Source organism: Calypte anna, chromosome 5A, assembly GCF_003957555.1.
Source record: "Calypte anna isolate BGI_N300 chromosome 5A, bCalAnn1_v1.p, whole genome shotgun sequence".
In the NCBI taxonomy this organism is placed as follows: domain Eukaryota; kingdom Metazoa; phylum Chordata; class Aves; order Apodiformes; family Trochilidae; genus Calypte; species Calypte anna.
Window position 1 is genome coordinate 31,679,586 of NC_044251.1, and position 25,654 is coordinate 31,705,239.

The 25,654-nt window shown below is 38.1% G+C and overlaps 1 protein-coding gene across 1 annotated transcript in view; it reads right to left on the reverse strand.

The window, feature by feature from the left end:
* BEGAIN (brain enriched guanylate kinase associated) overlaps positions 1-25,654 on the reverse strand; it is a 142,321-nt gene that overhangs the window by 62,218 nt on the left and 54,449 nt on the right. Inside the window, 1 exon segment of the mRNA XM_030452498.1 lies at positions 4,870-4,959. Coding sequence (XP_030308358.1) covers positions 4,870-4,959 — 90 coding nt within the window.

Here is a 25,654-nt window from a genome sequence, read left to right on the forward strand (position 1 = left end):
CTGGGGAGCTGATCCAGCTACCTTAAAACAGAACCCTCACTGGATTTTGGAAGTTAGGATTTCTTCACTTATAATGTGAGTACCTGGCTGTTGCATAACTTGCATAATTAAAATTTCATACCAGACAAGAGGTATTATATGGTAAATAAGTCTAAACTGTGCTGGGCTTATTTGTAAGAGTAAAAAAGATTGTTTTTTAAAAATAAAAGTAAATTCTATTTTGCTTATATTTGCCTGACAGTCTTTCATGGCAGGAGGAATGATTTCTATAACAAGTATGCTAAGCCCACGGTCACATCTATACAACAAGAGCATTCAATAGGAACCATAATATGAGATGATTAAGATTTGAAAATTCAGTTATATGTTGACATGTGAAAACCCTTGGAGGAGCAACTGTCAGCACTGAGTTGTCTTAAGTGAACACCATTATTGCTGTTGGAATGTGGTAAGATTTTTGAAATACACTTATAATAGACATGAAATTGTCCTTTATTTAAAGGTACTATCCATAAACTAAGGCTTTGAATGGTTTGAATAGAAATACCATGAATAAAATTGCAGCTTTCAGAAACAGACACTGAAGATGTTTTGATTATTTTAAATGCAGTTTAATTGTGATTCCCCCAGTGTGCGGAAAACTGCAAAGGGCAAGTGAGAATGAGGCTGATACACTTGCATAAAACATTTGGCTAGGAGAAATGGTGAGTTGCAATGTAGAGTTGTAGATGTGGTTGTGTAAGAAAAGCAGGAGAAAGGGCTGACTGCAACAAATAATTCTTGCTGGAACAAAGGCTATCGGGGGCTGCCCTCCCACAGGCAGTGATCTGAAGTTGCTGAACAGACATTGCCTGCTTTTTAATGTCTGGCACAATCCTAGCAATCTGTACTGCATCTCACTAGGGAATCCAGACTGCTAAGCAGTGATGAAAAAGGAGAGAAAAGGAGTGAGGCATTGAGAAATACAGGTAGCGAAATTACAGATAGACTTCAATTTATGATTTTTAAGCCAGAGAGAGCTCTCTAGGTGATTGAGCAAGCTGCTTTTGGTTGCAGCAGCTCTCCTTACAGCTTCAAGTAGCCAGCTTCTCGGTTGCTTTGTTTGTAGTCATGGATAAGCACTCCCTCTGGAAATTACTGAGAGCAGTCTGCCACATCAGATCACAAGCTTATAAAGTTACATTTTAATTGTGTTATTAAAACTTTATCACTTTTGCTTTTGCTTGTTTACCTTACTGATTCATCTGGGTCAAGCTGTGCTGGAACAGGAATATGTTTCTTCCTGAACTGTGCTATTTATTTGTAACATGACATGTAACACTCAGAAGCAAGCTAAAATTTATCTTACTCTATCTTTTAGAGGATGGTGGTTGGGGGTGAGGTAGAGGAGTACTACAGAAAAGTGCTGGAGTAGAAGGGAAAGAATTTTGTTCCTGTTTTGTATGCCATAAAGCATATAGACATAGGCTGATGGACCGGGGTTATCATCTCTGCTCTCACCTTGGCTATTTCCTTCCTTTCCCAAACTTTTTCTCTTTCTCCTAATTTGATATTCATATTTGTCTGGCTCCAGGGACTCATATTGGCACGCTCTCCTAGCACTTTCCTTGAAAATGTTTATGCCAAGCATCTGAAAAAAAACCACTTTTGGCCCCAGGACCAGTCAGACAGGATTGCTACTAGGACTGGGGGGAGGAGAAACTACAGATGCCACTGCTTTTTTCTTTATAAGCAGAGAATGTTACCCCCTTTGAGCAAATTACTGGATTTTCCTTTTAATTTTATCTGGTCACAGTTACATTCTCTTTTGTGGCAGAAGTCACACAAGACAGAAGCTCGTGCCATATCTCTAACTGGAATCCATAGATGCTTACCTTTAAAAAAAAGTCAGATGTTATTACTAAACAATATAGGAGACAATACTGTCATTGCTTAGAGTCAGAAACAGCACCGACCCCTCAGGCACTTTCAGGAGCCATCAGTGCATCTTCACTGCAGTCACTTGTTCTTTATCATTTAGTTTCCCCAGTGCACATGGCTGCATTACATTACTAAAACAACATGCCACAAAGGTGAGTTCCAGGGACCTTTTGGAAGGTTTCTGGCAGCAGAATAGAACTTTGGTTTGCTGATGAAAAGAAACGGTTATGTTAAATAGATCAATAAATTGATTTAATAAATTAAATAAATATTATGCCTTATCAGGAACACACCCAAATTCTCAACTGCATATATATAATTCAGATTCTGAGGGAAACTATTACTACACACTGACTCACACATAAGTTGTTTAACAGGAACAATGGGACCTACCAACTGTTATCTGAATAAAGGTATTTTGTCAGAAAATTTGCCTGAGAGATATTTTTAGTTTTCCTACAATAGCAAATGATGCTCAGTTCTTTGATCAACTTGATATTAGAGCAAAAGATGAGAAGGAAGAAATAAACAAAAGGAGTTGCCATCTGTCATCTTTGGCTAATTATTTCAGGCCTTACCTTGCTTTATACACTGCAGCACACTATTTTGGGACTTGCTATCTGAAAAGTCTTCTGCTCTGCGAGAGTAAAAGCGAGTTCACCTCTAGCAAGTTCTCCACTGCTCAGCATGTTGTGCTGTCACTTCATACATGTCATGATTTATTAGTTCAGTCAAGTCTGTTTTATCCCACTCTTTCAGCTGGACTGGCTTTTCAGCAGAAGACTGCTTTCTCACTTTTTTTGTGGGTGTATGGAGAAGGGAGGGAACACGACTTAATCCCTCCAAACTCCTATTAGCAGTCCAGCACCCTGGCATTAGCTCTTCTGTGTTTTTTAGTGAGACATTAATGAAGGAGGTATCTGCAAGGGAGGAGGGACCAAATGGTCAGCAGATACTCATCTGAAAAGATGCTTTAGGTATTTGTGTGAAAAGCAATTTGCAGTGTGCTTCTACTGAGGGGACCCAGGAGCCCTCTGCTTCCACCCCTATGTGGGCAGAGAACTCCACAGTCATGTAAAGTGAGGAAGCAGCTTTGTTTTCTGCTTGTTTGCCTTGTAACTGAACTACTTGAGCATTTGAGGTGAATTGAGACTCATTTGTTTTGGGGTTTCTTGTAACTCTCTTGCTGAAATATTTGTTGCTTATTAGCTTTTTAAAGGTTCAGGTGCATAAGAATGGGTAAAAAAAAATCTACCCTCACTTTGTAAGTGCTGACACTTGTCATACTGGTTTTCATTTTCACCAAAAAGTATTTTTGTGTTTTTAGTTCCCTCAGCAAGTTTATGTTTTTCAATATAATTGGAAAGCAAGTTTCCAGATAAAATTTTAAAGTCTAGATATGTTGAAATAGTGTGATTTAGATTTGAGATAATAAACAGGAAAGAAACGAACAAGCTTTTAGTAGATACTAAAATGTAGATCCTTTTGAGCTTTTTTAAAAGTAGCAGAGAAATTAAATCATCCAATGTCTGTTTATTTATTTTATGAAATGGCTAAATAGCTGGAGCTGAATTCCTGGATTTGTGCATTTTAAGCTCTGGCCTACTTGGAGATAAACTGTAGTACTGTCCTTCATAACAGGAAGCTTATTTTCTTTTGAAAGTAAGAAACACAAGTGGACAGTGATGGTAGGAAAACAGGGTTTTCTTGTGAAAGCTCTACAAAAAGGCTGCTAAATATCATCCCAAGACTGTGAACTTCCCTACAGGCATCCATTTAAAAATACCACATAGGATCAAACCCGGTGATTACACCATTGTTGTGTGATTTTGTTCTGATTTAAAAAAACCCACACACTTCCAAATATTCAGTCAAATTGGAATTATGATCAAACATTTTGAAAAGCAGTTTTAAATGCCCTGATTATGTTTTAATTTACTGATCATCCCCTGGTTTTAAGAAGAAGAAGGAGCAGAACAAAGCTATTTTTGCATCAAGCTCATCTCAACCCAGGTAAGAGTAGAATGTCTGTGCAGAGCCCCAGGGTACTGAACAATTGGAATTCAAATAAGTTTTCGAAGATTTTTGGTCATTTGTTTTTGTTTTGTTTTTTTTCACTCCACAAAGTATACAGAATACAAAAATATATTACAAAAATGTCACATGTCTTTCCTACACTAGCAGCACTCCTAAGATGAAAATTTACACACATTATTAAAAGAAAATCAATAGACTGCAGGAAGTAAATGTAAATCATAGACTGCCTTTACTTTTTTATCTAATTAATTTGTTTCTTTGAAATGTATTTATTTTTTTCATACACCATTGAAAACTATAGGTTAAGTGAATGGCGTTTTGTCAACATACCTGCCACTTGAAATAAAGTCAAACAACAAAGAACAATGAGTAAATTCAGAAGTAGAAGAGAATATATGCAAAATATGGAGAAGTGAATCATTCCTTAAACTTATCTTATGTGCTACATAGAAATATAAACTAGAATCAGTAATAACTCCTCCATCCTTTCAACATCTGTATGCTATGGCATTGAAAAAGTACTTACTTCAGGAGACTGAAGATAAATGTAAACTTTAGATAAAGGAAGAGAATATACACATACCAGCAATTAAGATAGGTGAGTGAACTACACAGATAACTGTGGTATCCACAACTAAATTCAATGAATATGTACTAGAAGAACTGTGGATTTTTCAGGTTTTAAAATAAATTTTAGACTTTATACATGAATATACTTAATAATTATTACAGACTTGGCTGAGGCAAGCATCTAGAGTGCTACAATAAACAGATTTGTTGTCCTAGTTCAGAAAATACCGTGCAAGTGAACGATGAGAGACTACAGACTGATGTGAAGAAACGAAACATTTTTACAGACATTAGAAAGTTAGAAAGAAAGCATAACTTCACAAAACATCACTTATTAGTTACCTGTCCCAGAGAGAAGGTGAAGATTTTGCGAGCCTGCCCTGGAGAATTCTAGGTTGCCATAGACAGGTTGGCACCCAGGAATTTCGTACCCTGCAGCATGAATAGAGGATAAACCATGGCTAGGTATGGCTCTTAAGACATACGAGTGATAACCTAGCTAGATTTGCTGCATATCAGTAGGCTATGGCATAATTTGGTACTAATTCTTATTCAGGATCTCCTACCTTAAAGTATTAAAACAAGGTGATGTTACAGCGCACACATTTAATGATTTTCTGTGCAACTACTATAGGTCAGAGTACGCATTTAGCATTGACCTTATGGTGGCTGTAAATGGGTGCTTCCCTGTCTGCTTTACAGGAGAAGCATTTGCTCTTAAGATTTTTGAATCAAACCCTTAAATTTTTGCCTTGTAGAAACATTAGATTAATCAAATTTATGGTTCATTGAAAGAGGGTCAGCAAAATTCCTTCTGAGCACCAAAGTGATAACATGTTTAACAGCTTTAATTTAATCTGGGCTGAGGTTCAAGTTCCACATACCAGGTTCCATGCACATCTACCAGAGGCAGAACAAAAGCTGCAAAATATTTGCTGGAAATGAAAAGCACAAAGAGAAGCGATCTGAACTAGCAATATAAAGAAATGAATAACACAGCAAAAGCAGATCCAGAGCCCAGGAGACCAACAAGGCAGGCACATTAACAATGAGAACTGTTGCCCAACATCATGCAATGCTGGTAAGATCCAAAATACTCTGTTCAGTCCTTAATCAAGCAAATTCTTACTCAAGTCAAAGGTCGTTTTTTGTGAGTAAAATCTGGGTAAGGACTACAGCATTTGGCCATGCAGAATACGTTGTAGAGTGTTGCTGTGTTCCTTTGCAATACCAGAAATGGAAAATGACATGCTTTGAGGGATAAATGCAGCAAAAGATCAGTTTTTCCTCACTCAAGCACATTCCTATTTATGAACCAGAATGTTATGAACACAAACTTTCCCTGTGGTCAGTGATTACTATACATTCAGAAAATCCTACCTCCCAGTATTCACCATCAATTACCAGTGAGTACTGCAAAGTAAGGGCTTTCTGGACTATGAAAACATCTTTACATTTTAAACACACTTAGGAGCAACAGGTTTGATATGGAAAGCAGCAGAGGATCTCAATGTTTATGGGAAAGGAGAATTCTGCTGAATTTCTTCCCACTGCTGCAAGTCTGCCCTAGCATTGGTTTCATGTCCAGAGCTACTGGCAGCAGATAATGCTCTTTAAAGGCACTCTGAAGAAAAGTGAATTGCTCTGGTTGTACTGAGTTATTCATTGAATAAGGGAAGAACCTTTAAGTATTATTTAGCTTATTCTGAACTAGGCTTGGATTAAATATGTGAAGACACACAGAAGATGGGATGGCCTAAGATTTAGGTGTTACCACCACATGAATTTAGAGCATACTAGTTTTAAAATTAAAGTGAAACTTAGAATAAACCTCTGGGATTTACAAAACCTCAGTTTGTTGGTTCTTCAGTGAACTGTTAGTATTACTTTGTATTATGTATATCTCACACATTTTCTGATGTTCTCAAACTGCGAATCTCATAATAAATATGTGTGTAGTTACTTAATGCATGCCAGTTCTGCTGGACTTCATGATGTACTTTCATTCTCAACTATGGGTGTCAGGAAAATAGTCTATTGTAAGAATATAGATTTGAAAACAATCCCTGCTTGGCTCACCAGTTTGTATCTGCGTATTTGTAAACTGCAAAATTGTATCCTTAAAATGAGCAGCTCTCTTCCATATGATCCTTATTTAACCTATCTCATACTTTTTACTGATATATAGCAAATAATCTTGCTATAGAAAACATTGACAAACCATTTTAAAGCTATGATGTTGTGAGATATTTCGACAAAGAGAGAAGGGGTGTCAATTAAATTGTAGCTCTTTGCTCAGTGTTTTTCTTGACATCTTTTCAGTATTAAGTCCTGTGTAATTGGTCCATAAATAAGCTAATGCAGAGAAAAACTCTGTGCTCTAAATGTGGTGGGTCTTTCAAAAGCTCCCCAAAGAGGTTTAATAACATCCTTTCTCAGATAATCAGTGTCAGTTGTAGTCAGTCTAATCACGTTCTCATGTGCAAAGTTGAAAAATAATTAGTAACTGTAAGATTTTTTTTACTTGCCTGGTCCAAAACCACAAAAATCCATGTGTCAGCTTCTGCAGTTTACAGGGGATCTTATTTTATCATTTGTAAATCAGAAATCAACAAAAAATACATCCATTTTAATCTACAGCTACTGTAAATTCTAAAGGAAACAAAGTGGAAAATTCTCCAAGTCCTGCTACTGTGTTGTTTCCTTTCTGAAGCAACAGTTGTAAGAAACTTGTAACTTGGAAATAATAAACAAGCTATTATATTAAAAGAATATTGTATCATCACAGTATACAAATAACAGCTTACTTAGAAAAATATCAGTCCCAAAATGCTGATGATAAAGCATTTTAGATCACCAAGTTTTAAGAAGGTTTTTTATTGTGCTGTAGCATGATCAGGTAACTAATTTTGCTTTTCTTTCTACAAAGCTTCCCTGAGTTTTCTCTGATGTTACTGAGACAGATGCCAGTGTCAAGTGAAGTTCGAATCTGGGCACAGTGTTGTCAAAGCCTGTGTTTTCTTGTCTTGTCCTGGAACATGCAATGCATTACTTCAAGTATTAACTGTGGCTTGTCTGACAATAACCACAGAAGATACTGACAGTCCTAGAGTCAATTAAAAAAAAAAAAAGGGGGGGGGGAAAGAAAGATGAATTTCTCAATGAATCATGATCAACACTATTTCACTGTGTGGAGAAGAGCTACTAACAATTCAGTTTTGGTGGCAGATGGTGGTAGATCCACTGTGCATGGATCAGACTCATATAGACTGTTTCGTCTATTTAAGAAATAGCATGAAAAAAAAAGCTATGACAATACCCATTATGGTCCCTTCTTCATGTTTCATGGGTGAGACAAACTTGTAGCATCTGATAGGTTCAAAGATCCTTGGTTCACCTGATGCTCTTCAAAAACATTGCTCTTTTTATGCTAGCATATACACAGTTGTTTTATAAATATCAGTGCAAACCTGAATGATTTTTCTGAAATAATGTTTTTTTCAGAAGTTGGAAAATTTAATGGTTATTCCACTTGTGCGTGGAGGACCTAATGAATAGATGTTAGCAGCCTCTAAGCAAAAGCCACCCCAAATCTCGCATCTGTTAAAGGAAGAGAAATTTTCTGTAGAGTGGGAAAGAATGTCTCATGGTCTGATTTTAACTTAAGCACAGTCTTTAAAACCCGAAGGGGATTTGAAAGTCACCCTTAAACTGGGTTGTCCTATTATGATTTCTGTACTCACCCAACTTAGCCCTCTTTTACCCCGGTATGAAGAATTTAAGCTCAAGAACTGCTATTTTTGCTTCTATTAACACCATTCAGCTATTTTAAGGGCATGCTTACATAAACAATAATACCCCCAGATAAAACATTTTCAAGGCAAGCTGGAAGGACACCTTGGAACATACTGTCACGACTCTACCTCCTCATCCCTTCCTCATTGAAGAGGCACGTGGAAGTGATGCTAATTTAGTATCATAGACTTGCAAGATGCTGTCAGCTGAGCTTGCTACCTACTTTCCTAGTAGTCTTGCCAATGTAGGTAACTGGCTGTCATCTCCACAGAAAAAAGACGGGAAATAATAAAAATGTCAAACTACCCATGTTCTTTGAGAGGTAGGCAGTTCTATTTCTACAGTTAACCAGAGCTACCTATGACCACGGCACTGAACAGTGTAAAATTGACGCAGGGAGCACAACAGTGTATCTTATTATTTTAAATATAACTCCCTAATTGAAAAACATGGTCTTGAGGGCTGTGCGCACCCTCAGCTGAGTAACCTGCAACAACTGAACCAGTACAAAGTACACGGAAATATCCAGAGGCTGTGATGGTCCATCAAGCAGAAAGGGGAGGAAGATGATGGCAGTCTATGACTGAACTGAATACATACTTTACTTCATTAAAGGAATACAGAGATGTTTCTCTGCCTGCTCAGTGGTGTTTCACTGGCAATTTTTTCCCCCCCTACTCTTCTAACAAGCTCCTGACATACCTATTCTTCTGCAGCTTCGCTCATCTGTGAAATCTTTATCTAATATGCTTCTGATGTTCCCACTGCACCCTCTTGGCTCATCAGCTGCTGCAATGCTGAAGGTGAAAGACCACTTCCCTGTCCCCTCTTTGGGACTCAGACGCTACAGCAAGCTCTACCCACTGGGAAGAGTTAGGAAGGAAATCAGCTAAGTTATGAAATTCTGAGACCAAGAACACTTAAATGAGACTGAATATATGTGATACTCAGTTGCCAAACTAATATGTCTCTCTTAAACAGGTTTGGTTTTTTTTTTTTTTTTCACATGCCTTTGAAGTGTGCAGCTTTGCATGTTATAGCACTTGACATTATGGAAAGCTCCCTGGAGTATTTAAGGTCCCAGACCAAAAGTAGGCAGGCTGAGGGCTTCTTGATAAAAAAATAATGGGCTATATTTTTTGCTATACCTACTGTTTGCCCCTTATATTTTCAGAAATATCTAAAGCATTTTGACATGAAAAATGTGACATGCAAAATTCCAATTGATAAAGTTTTCAAAGCATCAGTCAGTGGAAAAATTTGTTTGACCCAAGTGATTAGGAATGCTGCCAGGTTGTCATACCTTACCTAGCTATTTATCTATCTATGTTTGTCAAATCCTGTGGTCAGTCAAGTGGCATAAATATGTATGTATCACACTTATGTGCATGCACAAACATGCCTGTGTATATACATGTTTAAGTCCACTGTTTTCAGAAATACACGCAGTAAATAGTCAATAGAACCTTGAGTTAAACTTCCATACTCAGATTATAAAGTGAATAACATGCATTAAGCATGTTTACAGAGCAGTTGTGGTAGGATTTGAGCTACTTGCAATGTTTGAATTTGTTTGTTGATGTGTGAAGGTAAAACACAAATTATGTTTCATTCAGACACAAGGCAATTGGTTTAATACAAGAGTATTAGCAAAATGTAAAGATTTATGGCTAAATTAATTAAAGAGCTTTCTGTTCTCAGAACACTAAGATGCCGTATCCTTTGTGAATAACACTGTGGGAGATGACATGAGCTAACAATTTTTACGTAAATTTTTAAAAATTAGAATCCAGTTTAAGCTCTCAAAAGGATCCCTGGAAACAGTTCATATTTTTCCAAACTTCTTTTAGCTTTATGACATTAACTGTGTACTCTAGATGGCATATGAACATCCACCATTGGCTTGAACCTAGTTAGGTGTTAAAACAAAATCCAAGACAAGGTGAAGATTTACAAGCTTGGTAATCACTTCTCTTGGCATCATTGTGGCATTTTATTGTGGCTATGACTTCATATTTTGTCAGTCTTTAAATTCATGACATATAATTGATCTGAAATTTAACAGCAGGCTGAGTACAATTTTACTCATGATTATATTTGAGAAAAGAGAAGCAGGTGCAGAAGCACTCCCTCCTGAACCTACAGAAAAATATGATAGGAATTAGTCATTCGGTACTTGCATGGAAATAATAATAAATTATTAATAATATTTCTTTTTGAGTGTCCTGCTTGGGAAACTGATCATCTCAGTACTGTGAAAAGCATTAGCTAGCTTGACTGTCTTACAGCTTATAAACTATTAGTACGGAATAAAACAAGTCACACTTTTCAGGATTATAGATCATCCTTGCAGTATAACTCAGTGACAACTGATAGTCTGTATACTGCTTAAATACATTTTAAATACAGCTTCTCTGGGGCATTTATTTTAGTGATGAATTTTTGTATGGCAGAATGCAGTTTTCATGAGGAATGGTTTTCCACATGCTTGAAAATAAATAGCAGATTGATTTAAGGGCTGTCCTTTCTTCCATTTCCCTTGGGCTCTTTTCTTCAACTAGCTAAATAAGTGTTGTTTATAATGTAATTAGCCCATCATGAATAATTTCACCCTGAATTTTTCTCTATCATAAATGCATTGGTTCAGTATCCCAGCAGTAGATCCATTTTTATCCTTTTTTATGGTTTTGCTTCAGGCAATATTTACACAGCTCCAGCCGCCCTCACTGAGTGTGCTCAACAAAGCTTTGTTTCAACATGGAGAACATTGGTGGGCAGCTGGCAGTACCTACCTGGCCAAGAAGACTTCTATGTCTAGAATGGAATCTTTATAAATTTTAATGAGACAAATTTGGATAGATGGTTTGGTTTCCTAACATGGAAATAAGGACTGTAAACACTTAAAGAATTAGCTATGTAAATTAGCAATACATTAAAAGCTACCTTTTAAGTCCTTTATTGCCAGTGTAACCCTCCCTTTCCCCCATCTTTCCACAGTTTTGCTTGGAGCCTCTAAGTTTGGAAGTTTTGGATCATCAGTGACTCATTTTGTCATCTAGGAATGGACTATGTAAGAGGACTTTTCTAAATATATGGATGTATTTACTGCAGAAATCAACTGTGCATGTATTTATATTTCATACCTTTCCCAAAATCTGCTATGATGTTTTTAAGTCTCCATGTGAATGAATGTGTGAAAAAAATCATACTGGATATAGACTATACTTAGATATATTAACTATACTTAGACCAGCATCTCTTTTCTGCAAAGACTGGTCTGCTCTTGCATAGTTCCAGCTATCCATGCCTGGTGCCTTCAGAGAATCTGGAAGAAGTAATAAATACAAGACATTCGTTCTAAAATGGCAAGTAAAATAAAGCTAACATTTAAGATTGATAGTCTACTCCATTCACCCTAAACAGATATCTTAAATTATATCTGATATCCCAATAACTTTCATTTACTCAATGAATACACCTGTTTTCTAAGCAGCTCCAGTAATTAACAGGTGAGGTGTTCCAGCAAGAGATGGAAGTGTTGGCATGTCAGGGAAAGGGCAATGATGTCTCTCTGGGAATGCAGTGCAGAATCCCAGTCACCCATTTTCATGAGAGGGATTCAGTTTTGAAGAGACACAGAGAAAACGTTTTTTCTAAGATTTAAGAGGTATTTCAGAAAACAAAAGAAAAAACAAAGGTGGTGTAGATCAGTCCAAGAAAAGGAAGACTCAGTGAGGATGTGACTGCAATTTCAAACAAGGAGGGAAATACTCTCTATAAGGAAAAGCATTGCCTTAAGAACAAGCAAACAAAACTGGCCATGATCGTATTTTCTTCTATAAATCAGAAGACTTCTAGTGGCAGAACAACATGATTCTGGAACAGCCTTCCAATAGGAGTAACAGATACAAAACCACTTTAGAAGATGTAGTATGTGGTTGTCTGTAACTGCAGAAAACTCTTCCAAAATGTCCATGTTCCAAGTAAATTGATACTCAAACTAAGCATCAGTTCAGTATTGCCAATTCTGGAGTCTGAAATGGAAGAAATCTCACTGAGGAAGCTGATGTCAAGTCCTACCTTTCAGAATCTGATGTGGTTAATGAATTTGTCAGCTGGTTGCTGCTAGCAATTTATCTATTAGCCTAACACTTTCACATGTTTACAATACAAATGTACTGACACAGAGCAGTTGTATTTTCAATTGAAAACACTAAAATTAGAGGTAATCTCTAGAGAAACATTCCCAGGAGACACTTCCAGGCAGCTCAAAATCAGTAGAAATTATGAGTATTTTATATATCTTCTGATTTTGCTCCTAATTTGTCTATATAAACCTTATCTTTTACCCCTGAAGAGAGTGGGTGCTTTCACTGTGGGTAGATTTTCATGTTTCTTCTGCTGAGAAAATTAAATACTGAGTGATCTGCTTCAGAAATCTGCCCACTGGAGAACTGGTAAATATGAATGTAAACAAATGCCCTGAAGTATAATCTGAGCTATTTTTGTATTATAGTTTGGTAGGTTAGAAGAAGGAATTTATTACAAAAAAAGAGAGTCTGTATTTCAGATCAGAAATTGTTCTGTTTTGCTGGTGGTGGTTTGTTTTTTTTTCTGTCTGCTCAGAAAGCCAGTAGCATCCTCCTCTCCTGTCTGCCACCTTTGATTTAAATTATTTTTGTTAAATTCTGACCTTAGTGAAGAAGCTATGTATCACTGACTATATCCCTGGTGGAATAATTCATCAGTCACTAATTGCCTGGTCTGACTAGCACAGAGATTATTCCTTGTATATCCATGCCGGTTCTCTCAGTCCATTTATACTCTGCGGGGCTATTTGAAATTGATTCTTTCTAGTTTTATGTGTCTTCCATCATAAAGGACAGATTTTCTTTTGTCTTAGGATATACTACATTCATTTTAAAGACACATATATGCCAGGCGCTTTTTTTTTTTTTTTTTTTTTAAAAATTTTGAAATCTTGGGTACATCAAATAAACAATATGGCTCCCAATGTGGAGAAAATCAGTTCACTTCCCTGTCACTCCACATGCTTTCCTACCTCGTTCCCTTTTCATCCATTTAAATTGTCAGCTCACAGAGGGAGGGGAAATCTCTTTAGACTTAAGGACAACATCATGCAGTATAATGAATCTTTATCTCGGGATGAGAGACTGGCAAAGATATTGGAAAGAGAAAAGTAGAGGAAGATATTGGTGGGGTGACTTGAGTGGATGGTCTTTTGTGAAATCAAGAAAAGGCTAAAAAGAACAATACCTGAGAATTAGCAGTCCACACCCCAGATATTTTTAGGGTTAAATTTCAGATGAGCTAACGGGAAGATTTGACAATTATTTCATTACCCTGAGTGCCATTTTAAACCAGACAAATATCAATTTAAAGGCTGAATCCAAAACAATGCAGGAAACAAAGCAGGCTCAGAGCTTAAGATGACACAGAATTTCCCCATCCCATGGATGAGTGCTGTCAGGAGAGAGGGTGGCACTGGGATGAAGAAGCAGGCATGGTGCTCTTTCTTCTGCCACAGAAAGGAGCCATGGCTGCTCCTTCTGTAAGAGCAAGAGCTTTCAGCTTACTCATAGCATCCTTTCCCTTGGCAATAGCAGCAGCAGGTCTCTGACACCTGCATGCCTGCATAAAGTAGGCAACTGCATACTTTGTCTATGTCTAGAGCTGGCTCTGCAAGTCCTATTCCATTATTTCAGGGCTGGAAACATATACTCTACCTGGCACAAAGCCTATTCTATGCTTTGAAAGTGCTCTGGGGGAAAAAATGCTGCAAAAACAAAATTGCCAGGTGTGAGCAATCAGAACACAATTTAATCTATTTTGAATGGAATGAATTATCTCCTTAAAAAAAATATTAGCTGTTGTGGAACATGTCTCATTTAGCAATTAAAAAATATATATGTTCAGGTGAGTCTTATTACTGCTTGGCTAACTCCTGTCACGTGTTTCTTCATACTGTCTTTTGCCAGAACTGTCTGTGTTGCAGAAAATAGACTCAATCTTCATCCAGATGTACATGAATGAGTCACGGGCACAAGACTGCTTTATTCAGTATAAACCATGTCTAAGATAACAGCAAACTAATGTACACTTTTGAAACTAGAGAGATATAAATGCAGACTGTATAATGGTGAGAATTCAATGACTTGTAATACATCTTTCAGAGGGAGAAAATTGAGAATTAAAAATGAGACAGGATCTGAAGTAATACTTGGTGTAACTGCAGGTTCTGTTTTCAAGATGTGAATACAGAAAGGTTATTCTCTCTAACCAGTCCCACAGATGCCTGCCTTTGGGAATCTGGAGTTTGGGAATCTGGAGTTCCCTGTGAGGCTGGACCGACACCAAACTGCAGGGGCTGAGTGTCTGAGCTCCCCAGCACTGCAGTGATCCCTTTGTGAGGCAAGAGATACAGTCCCATGCTAATGCTAACAAGGCTGTGCAAAAATTTGAAATTTTAATACATTCTTTGGGATTTGGCTGCCAAGTGCAACTGATGGCTAATTGTGCCTGAGGTTTGTAACAGTGTTAACTTGTTATGGTACAAACATAGAATCCAGAAGGTTTGATCTGGTAGTCTCATACAAAAGAAAAAAGTGTACAGGAAGCCAGGGAGGCAGAAGTTCCAGTATTAGAGTGGGGACAAGATGTCTGGAAATCTAGTTCTTGTGCAAGTTTCACTGACCATAAGAAATTAGAATAAAATTCCTATCTCAGCCAAAGTATGGTTTTGTAATACCTACCTAACATGTAGGATTCTATGATTCTATGATTCTATGTACACAGGCTCTGGGCCAATCTTGAAGGAGTTGGAAGAGTATTATGTCATCCACTTTGCCAGATATTTTAGTGATGCAGAGATCAAGTGAGCCTGGTAACAGTAGACTATAAACCATTCAGTTTCATGTAACTCTGGCTCCTCTAACTTTCCCATGGTCGCTGCTAAAAGGTGTCAGCTCACTTGCCAGAAATGTGCTACTACTTAGTATCTGAGTAATGGATTTTGTATTTACAAAACACCAGCTTCAGGCTCCTGCCAGTTCCACACTTGACTTGAAGCCTCTTTGCTCATACAAGCATAGAAGGTACTGGTGTAAACCATATTAAAGAATTGTCTCAAGGTTGAGGAACTACTTTATTTGACTTTTTAACTGGGGAAAACATCATTCCTTAAACACAGACACTTGGTGATAACTTACAAATGTTATAGTGCGGAAGGGACCCCCCAGAAAGATGAGATGAGAGAGAAAGCATTTGTGGGAGAAAGAAGCACTAAATAGATTGAATGACCCTATGGCCATGTTTAAGGTAGCTGAGGTAGAAAAAGAGTAAGTCTTCAATTATTAGATAGTTGATACAGAACAGTCTGGGCTTTCTTTTTGCTGTGACATGTTCCCTTTGCTTTATAGAAAGAGAATCTGGGAAGCTGAAGAGCTTCATTGGTCTTGCTTATACATTGCTCATTCCTTTGATTTTCTTTGTATAATGAAAACTGAGAGTATAACATTGAGAGCTTTGACTTCCCCAGGTCTATATATTACAAGTGTATAGCATAAGACCACAGAAAGGAGTGAAAGTTCAGGTCTGTCTCAGCAATAGCTGTTCTGCAGAAAGTTCGACAATCCTGCCTATCACCCAAAACTTCTCTGACTCACTGCTAGCTACTACACCATGGCAAATTGCCAACATCTGAGCTTTTGGTATTAGAATTCAGATTTTCTAACATCGTTTTCCCTATTTCTCTGCCCCTGAACATAGCTAAACAGTGTATATCTCGCTGGTTGTTTCAGAAGCTGTTAGTCACTTCTTCTCAATCTATCCAGCCTCTTTTGGAAATAAAATGTAATTTTCCATTGTTATTGGAATGCTTAGGTTTGATCCTAGATCTCTTACACCTTTAGGTGAACAAGCTGTTGAATAGTTACAGAAGTTCCAGTAAAAGTCTCTATAGCTTGTTCTGACAGAATGTTTTCTTCTTGACTCTCTTTTTCCTTTGCAAAATGTATTTCAGCATCGTCTCTGAGTTTCCTACTGGGTGACATCCTTTCACGGTCTAATGCCCAGTGTCTTGTTCTTGTCTTGTTTTCATGTAATCTGCTTTCAGCAGCTCCAGATGTCTTGGCAGGAGGGCCGAAGCATCCTCAGTAACTGTATTTCTTGACCTCTTTTAGATAAGAATGAAGCTTTCTTCTGCTCCCTATGGACTCTTTTATGAATAAAGTGGTAGGGACATGCAAAATCATAGAATCATAGAGTTGTTTAGGTTGAAAAGCACCTGTAAGATAATCAAGTCCAACTGTTAACCTAACACTGCCAAGACCACCACTAAACCATGTCCCTAAGCACCATATCTGCACATATTTAAGTATCTTCAGTGATGGTGACTCAACCACTTCCTTGAGCAGCCTGTTCCAGTGCCTGACAGCCCTTTCAGTGAAGAATTCTTTCCTAATATCCAATCTAAACCTCCTCTGGCACAACTTGAGGCCATTTCTTGTCCTATCACTTGTAACTTGTGAGAAGAGGCCAATGCTTGCCTCACTACAACCATCTTTCAGGTAGTTTTAGAGAGTGAAAAGGCTTCCCCTGAGCCTACTTTTCTCTAGACTAAACAACAGCAGTTGTCTCAACTGTTTCTTGTAATACTTCTTCTCTAGCTCCTTCTCCAGCTTTGTTTTCCTTCTTTAGACATGCTCCAGGGCCTCAATATCCTTCTTCTAGTGAGGAGCCCAAATCTGAACACAGGATTCAAAGTGCAGCCTCACTCACCAGTGCTGAGTCACTTCCCTACTCCTTCTGGCCACATCGTTTCTGATACAACAGCCAGGATGCTGTTGGGCTTCTTGGCCACGTGGGCACGCTGATAGCTCATATTCATCTGAGTGCTGATCAACATCCCCAGGTCCTTTTCCTCTGGGAAGCTTTCTAGATACTCTTCCCTGAACCTGTAGCATTGCATGGGGTTGTTGGGATCCATCCAGCCAGTTTTTTACCCAGTGAAGAGTACTACCATCCAAGCCTTAAGCAGCCAGGTTCTACAAGAAGATGCTGTGGAAAACTGGCAAAGGCTTTACTAAAGCGTAGGTAGCTAACATCCACAGCCTTTCCCTCATCCACTATGCAGCTCACCTGGTCATTGAAGGAGATCAGGTTAGTCAACCAGTTCTGTTCTTTCTGCCTTGCTATGTTCAAGTGCAACAGGAAAGGCAATTCATGCACTGCTAGAAATATGGACACACTCAGATGTATGGACAGCAGAGTGGAAGGGTATGAGCCCAGCCCTGTCCTCTGCCTGCACCACTGGAAAACATCTGGAAGAGCTTCATGGGAGCCAAGCAACGAAGCTCCACAATTCATTTTTCATAGGATGTGTTTTGAAGGCACATATTGACATTTTAAGACAAATTCATGCCCTGGTGAAGTTAATGTTGAACAGCGAGTGAGAATTTAGGTATGAGCTTCTTTGATTTCTTGTGAGTTCCTTGAATATAAGATGGGTTTGATGACCTCAGAGATCTTTTCCAGCCTCCATAATTCTGTGCTTCTGTGAACATATGTGTCAAACCCGTGGTCAAAGTTAGCTCTTAACACTTGTATGTCATGATATGAGAAGAGCTTTCTGATTTTAAGTAGATTATCTGCTTGCAGATTATGTATTTATACCCTAGTAGATCCATGAGTGGCTGCTTTCTGACTCCTGAAGACTAATCCATGTAGATTATCATCTCTATCACCTCATATATGTTAGTACTGAATTAGCAAAAACCCCATGTTAGAATGCTCTGGTATTTGGACCCTCTTATTTGTTTTTCTTTCTCAATGTATTTCAGAAAAATTTTAATCAAACCATTTGTCTTGGACAATTAAACTGAGATAAATCTACAGACATGTGAAGCTGAGGGAGAAAAAGGAAAACTTTAGTGTTGTGATACATTATCACAACTCTATACATTTCTCTATACACTTCTATACACAGCTCTATACATTTCTGGTTGATAGGATAGGTCGGAAAGAATTAGTCCATTGAGTATCATTAGTAAGTATTGGAATAGCTCACTAAAAAAAAAATATAGAATTTTACATAACTTGTAGAAAATTGTATGACCGTTTCAGCCTTTCCTAAATACTTCATTAGGTATTAAGGAAAATAATAATTTTTAAAAAATAAACTAAAGGGTTTTATATCCTGGTGTGAAAAGGTTTTTTCAGGCAAATCTTTCTCTCTGATTAGCTCTTATGATCAGGGCAAAAGTATTAATAGATTTTTGTATCTTCACCTAACTGATGTTCAATCTCAGGTTCTTTCCACATCTGCACTTTGTTAGAGGACAGTAATTTGCTGGAGGAATTCTTGGCAAGCTGGTGTCAGTCTGATCACAATTAACAATATGTTCTATTTCCATTTCCCTCCTTCAAATGAGGTTGAATGATGGCAGTACAAGTCAGAAAAAGGATTTAAAATAAGCTGAAGGTTGTCTAGATTTCTGTGAATACAAGGTTCATTATTCTATGATAGGCAGCAATTTTTGGTTTATATCCCGTTTTTCTGTTCATTTGGACCTGAGAAGGTAAATGAGTAATAAAACTAAAGCAGGAAAGGTAGAGGCAAAGAAAATGCAGCTATCTGGATTTATTGAACCCACTTGACATTGTTGAAATTATTTTTACTTATTTTATAGCCACTCATTCTGTTCAGATCTGCTTGTGTATGTCAGACAACACATATATGAATAAAGAAACAAACCTTTTTTATGTGTTAATGGAAATATTGTACTCTAAAATTAGTGCATCTATTGTGGCACAAAATAATAGATACTGAACAACTTGTTCTCTTCTCTGTGAGATAAATTTGAATATAAAAAGCAATATAATAGCTTTTAGATAAAATGGGCAGTCCCACTAATTCAGGAGGTGGAAACACAAGGGTAACCCTGCTAAAAACAAATAAGGGGCAGGCAGGTAAACCACCACAAGTACTGGGGTTAAGACACACAGACCAGAAATACTGGGATATGCTCCCAGCATCACAAGGGGCCACCAGATCATGACTCTGATGATAACAATGGGCCAAAAGTCTACTTTCTGTGAAAGCTTTCACCTTTGGATTATCTGGTGTAAGTGGGCTGTGGGGACTGATCCCAAGGGAATGAAGCTCACTTCCAGCATCTCCTCCCTCTAGCATTTGTTGAAGGTTGTTTGAAATTCTTGAGAGATACCACTAGAATTTGGGAAGACTGCAGAAAGTGGTGCCTGACACGCAGCTCCTGAGAAGGCTGTCAGAAGCCTACAGGGTGTGCTGCACCAGAAGAACTGTGACAGGAAAAGGTCTGAGGAAAACCTCTTCAGGGAACCTGGACTGACACAGAAAGGTTAAATGATGAGAGACAAGATACAGAGGCAGAAAAAGGCCACCTATTACTTTCTCCAACAATTTCCTAGGTATTTGTTTTTCCTTGCACATCACAGCTGAGATGTTTGCTGTCTAGGGCACCTGTAGCCTCCCCTGCCCTCTGCAAGGTGAGAAAGGAGCAGTGAGTGAGCTCCTTCTCTCACTCCATCCCTCCTAAAGCAGAGACCTCTGTCCTTGTAGAGCTTGACACAACCTGTAAAATCTAAACACAGTCCCCTGCTGAAAAATCTTAGGCTGAACCCTCTGGTCATAGGACTGCTGTTTTAAAACCAACAGTAATTCATACCAGGGAAGCTTCTGGCTAATGATATTTCATGCTGTCTTTAAAATAAGTACTATGTTATAGCTTTAGGTTTTGTTACTCACCCTATTTATTTAGTGTGACTACAAGAACTCAGAAAAATCTGAGGTAGTTATTAAGATTTCAGATTATTTTAAGATTTTTTTATCTTATTTTTAAAGTATCTGTATATGGAACAATAACTGCAATCAGGCATCACTGGTCTGAAAAAAGCTGTAACTGAAATTGAATTTGGGTGCTTAAGGTTAGAGATGTGCAGAACCTTGAGCAAAATCTGTGCTTTTGGTACTGAAGTGTTGATGGCAGATAGAAAATACATTTTCTTGTGGAAAATGTCAGACACAAGGGTTTTTATTAAACAATGTTCTTTGATGAACTTTCCCACCCTGCTTTTTTCATTCTTCATGAAAGCTATGTTTGTGTCGTGGTCAGTGAGGAAACCTCTGCATTTAATACAATAGACCATATTGCTGTTTCTCTGCTGTGGCTCTGTAGGACTTAGGGTGTATGAAAATGCAAAATGAGCTAAATGAGACACTTTCAGATGTGCACTGTAGTGAACAGGCGACAAACACAGTCTTTGAGCCTAATTAGAACTGGGGTGCTGGCCAGTGAATGAGTAGATTGTTGCTATTAAAAATTGAATACAGCATGGTATGTTTACCCATTTTTCAAACACAGGAGTAGTTCGTAATCACTAAGGGGCAAATTATGGCTGATTCTGTATGATAGTATAGCAGAGTATACTTCATTCTTTTATTTTACAAACCACATAAAATGTCACTGGCAGTATTTGCAGAATGCAAGAGGTGTGCTTAATTTTTCAGATCTGCACCACCTTGGTGAACATAAGGCTTTGAAACCGCAGAACTAATGCAAGGAAGGCATATATTAGGGCCCCAAATTATGAGCACCTTCTGACCCATTATTTTACAAGAATGAGGTACAGCAATAGATGTGTAAAGGACACTCAATAGTGAAATATTTGGGTACTGCTGCCAGTGTTACAGGTAAATGGTTTATTGCCCTAATCTCCCTTTCCCTTATGTTCAAGACAAAGATCATGCTTAAAGATAAATCAGATCTGCCTTTTCACAGTCTGTTGTGTGAATAGACTGTAGACTATTTAATCTCCCTCTGCTAGATTATCTGACATCCAGTGCTGTTTGGCTGCTGCACCTTAACCCTTTTCCTCTTCATTCAGCTTCTCACCTAATCAAATCTCACAGTTAATCTAAACAGAAAATAAGGCACAAGAAAAATTATTAAGAAAGATTTCACAAATTTTATGGTCATATAAGACTGAAATAAGTACTTTGGACCACAGATACGCTCCCTGCTATCATGTTCTATAATCCATTTTTCTGTTCAATTGTGATAGAACAAGAGGGAATGGCCACAAGTTGTGCCAGAGGAGGTTTAGATTGGATGCTGGGAAGAATTTCTTCATTGTAAGAGTTTTCAGTCATTGTAACAGGCTGCCCAGGGATGGGTGGAGTCACCATACCTGGAGGTATGTAAGAGTTGCATATCAATTGACTCTCTGAAGAGGTTACACAGAAGTACAACTGAAGGGAATGAAAGTATTGGTTACTCTAAGATCTTTTTTTGGAAGAGATTGAAGCTTCTAGCTTTCCAAGTTAGTGTTTGAATTTCTTATAAACTGAAATTCATATGAAAAACCTATGATGAGGAAAGGATAAGAAGGCACAGGAAGGGACAGGCTGATTACACTATACTGGAAGACCTATTGATCGGGCAGTACATCCAGTTCAGCATGTTTAACCATCTTCCACTTTACACAGCCTGACTGATAGCCCTGAGTTGGTTCTTGCCTGCAAATGTGAGTAATGGAATAAAAGCAAAGGGCTCTGAGGGATTCTTGATCTTGAAGAAACATCACATACTACAAGCAATAATCTGTTCTAGGCAGGTGTGTAGAGCTTGGTAGAGTTTTTATTATTTTATTTTGCAGCATCAGGTATTGAAAAGCTGTGCTTGGAACCACACCATTCATATCCCTGTTGTAAAACATGACTATTATCTATCTATTAGTATAATGGTAATTACTTAGCAGCACTAGCAGAGGTGATTGGAAAAGATGTTTATGTTAATATGAAGAATGCCACTGTTTGGTTCCAAGAAAAAGCAATTTTATACAAGTGCACACCATATGTCAATTAATTCTCTCCCTAGCTCTGAACTGTAGCTAATCTATGTATTTGCAGCATACCTATTAATGCAACAGTTAGACACTTTCAAAGTTGGTACTGAGAAGTGTTTGATGTTTATTTAACTAATTGGAGAAAATACAGACTATCCACTTTCATAAAAGAAAGAGTAAAAAATTAATCAAAGAGTAACAACATTATTCTGAAGTATTAGATCAACCAACTTAAAATGGAATTTCACACTAAGATTAATTATGCTCTGTGCTTCCTGTTGAGTAATTACTTTCAGTAAAAATCATCCTACACAATTCAGTAAAAGTTGCCATTTCAACAAGTATTTAGTGGTGTGTAATGTATTGAGATGTGCACAGAGGATGTGTTTTATACAAGATATTTCCACAAATCTGTTTCTTTTAGTCTCTGAGAAAGGACTTCCTGTTCACAGCCAATGTGGGGCCTGGCTCTTTGGGAACAGTGTTAAAATGTGCCTAGCAGCAGTGCTTTTCTGGAAGCTAGAAAATCACTTTCCCCAAGGCAGTGACTCTCAAATGGAGGGTTTTTTCCAGCTCACATGTAAGAGGAGGGAGAGTTGGAGACTATGTTTAGGAATCTGGAAGCATGCTGGAAGCAGACTGGGAGAGATGGTGGTGTGAGGAACGGGACAGGAGGGTTATCGTGCAGCACTGTGGTGAGCAGGACCTTTTGACATTCAGAAGATTATTGGGCATTTACTGTAATGACCATTTCCCATCCTCAGTTGGAATGGAGGAAGAGAGAGTAGGGTGTTCTCCAAACTGACTGGGACATCCTCCTCTCTGAAGCTCCAACTTTGTTCCTGTCACGTGTTCTCTACGCTAGGCTTGGCTATTTTCTCCAAAGCCCATCAGTCAGATCTAGTCCCCAGATGAGAAAGCAGCCCTCAGATTGGGTCAGATAATACATCCCATTATCCAGGAGAAATGCTGACCCACATACTCCATGTAGTTTACTTAAACACCTTCTTTCCCACAACTGCATTTGCAGGGATACTTTGTTGACAGGCATCAGATCAAGAAGAGATTCATAAAGATTTTTCTAAATATTCCCAAATTTATCACCCTTTAATTAGCTAGCATAAGATGGATAAAGCACTGGAATGGACTACCTAGGGAAGTGTTTGCTTCACCTTCCCTGAAGGTATTTAAAAGATGTGTAGATGGGGCACTTTGGGACATTGTTTAGTGGTGGTCACAGTGTTAATTTTACATCTCAAAGTTAAAGGTCTCTTCCAACACCAATGATTCCATGAAAATAATATGTACATGCATTTTCTCTCCTGCCTTCAGTTTCCTGCAATCCTGGATAAGATTTTTCAGATCCCTCTGGGACCTTTCCTCCCCTTCATTCAATTCATCCCAATTATGAGCTCTCTCTTGTGGCCGGATGGGATCTTTGTTGAGACCTCCTGCTACAAGATGGTGCTGCCCAAAGTATTAATCTCCTATTCCCATTGCTTTTTTGCTTTCACTCCGCTCTGGGCAGGGGTTTTGGCCAGCAAACCAATGGCCAAAAAGTGGTCTGCTCTTCCTGAAAATCTGGCCAGAGTTATAGCTCTTCATCATTCCAGTGAAGAGGGGGAACTTTATCAGATGAAACACCACACTATATTTCATGCATGAGCATAAAGCTACAGAGAAATACAACACTGGTAGGTACAGACATGAAATTTGTCACTGAACCAAGAGCAGCTACAAGCACAAATATGATGTCTGTATCTACATGTGAGAAGTGAGTATGCATGTCCATGCATGCCTAAATCTGCCCACAACTTAAAAAAAAAAAAAATAGGGAACTTGCCAGAGTAATTTTCTGGATAGAAACACTCTGTCTCTTTTTGGCAAGTGCTTTTCTTTAAATGAAATACACTGGCAAAAACACCTAATTATAACCAAATTCAGCTTGATGTTTGTCAGAAATTACTCCACTGGGTGGCATGTTTCAGAGGGAGCAAAAAGTGAATACTTATGTCCATAAATTAAGCCATGTAACACATGAACAGTGGATACAGATGTTGTTCTTTAAACTCCAGTTTCACCCAATGCTAACTGCAGTACATAAATGACCTGGAATGGGGTTATATAGAATTATAGAATCAGCTGAGCTGGAAGGTGCTTCTGAAGATCATGTGACCCAAGTTCTTGTTAAAATGAGACTGAGTCAGATCAGGATGCTTAGGACCTTGTAAAGTCAAATTTTGAATATCTTGAAAGATAAGGATTTCAAGACCTCTCTAAGCAGTCTATATCACCCTCACTTTCCCCTATGGTCTAGTCCCAGGCTGATGTCAAAAGCAGAATTAAACCTGAAGAAATATTCTGTTTAAAGAAAAACAAATCCAAAGCAAAACAGTGGCCCCACAAATTTTTCCAACTATTAGTTGGAACTAAACTAGTTACTAGTTTAGTAACTATTAGGAATATTACCAGTGAAAAATGATGAAAGGAGGAGACATTTTGATAGTAAAGCACTGAAAGTGTTAGAGAATTTGAGACTTTCAGGTCTGATTTACAATTTCTAGTGGAAAGTTTTGTCAGATCATTTCTTACTTAGCCTTGAGAGTAGACATGTCCAGCCTATGGCTAATTAAGCAGCTTTGACCTTCTAGAACAACTTATCCAGTCTTTAGCTTGTTTTTTGCTTTCTCTGACAGTCTGGATATTTTCTACCAGGGTTTCTGCTCCTTTTCTCTACTGAGGGAAGGGTGGCAACCTTTTCTATCAATGAATGCCTGTGCAGGTGGTATCTCCATTGTGTCACAGAAGTAGTGGCTGGGATGCAACTATGCAGACATTGATGGGAGCACTATTGGAATGGGATAAGAAAAAAAAATAATCCCTATAGGCTTGTCTTTTCAGCATGTTAAAAGGGTCTGGCTGCTGTGTAGTGAAAGGTTGGGTATTCCTCTTACAAATAAATATACTGAATTAAGGAGGAGGTATATCTGTAGCATGCAGTAGATGATCCACTTTTGCTCTTGTGCTTTAGTATCAAAATTGGTGTGACTACAGAAACGGTCAGTATTTTTCCCAGCCCTGTGCCTTTTAGCCAGCCCTTCTCAGTGCATCTGCAGCATATATTAATTCTCATTTCAATCTTTCCTTCGATGTGCTTCTAATTGGTTGCATGACACTTTCTCTGCTAGAGCTAAATGCCACAAGCAGACAAGGTGCTCACTTGTGAGGAAAAGCAATCTGCAAATAACTTTCTTCAATCCCACACGGATTATTATTTTTTAATTTTTTTCTGTTTCCTTCTCTCAGTTGGAAAGATAAGGCTTATGTCTAGCACAGCAGAATGCAAGCAGCTCTGTCTTAGCTTCATTTCCAGGAAGAACTTTAAAAAGTGCTCCCATGGGCTGACCGATGGCTCTGGCCTTGGAAC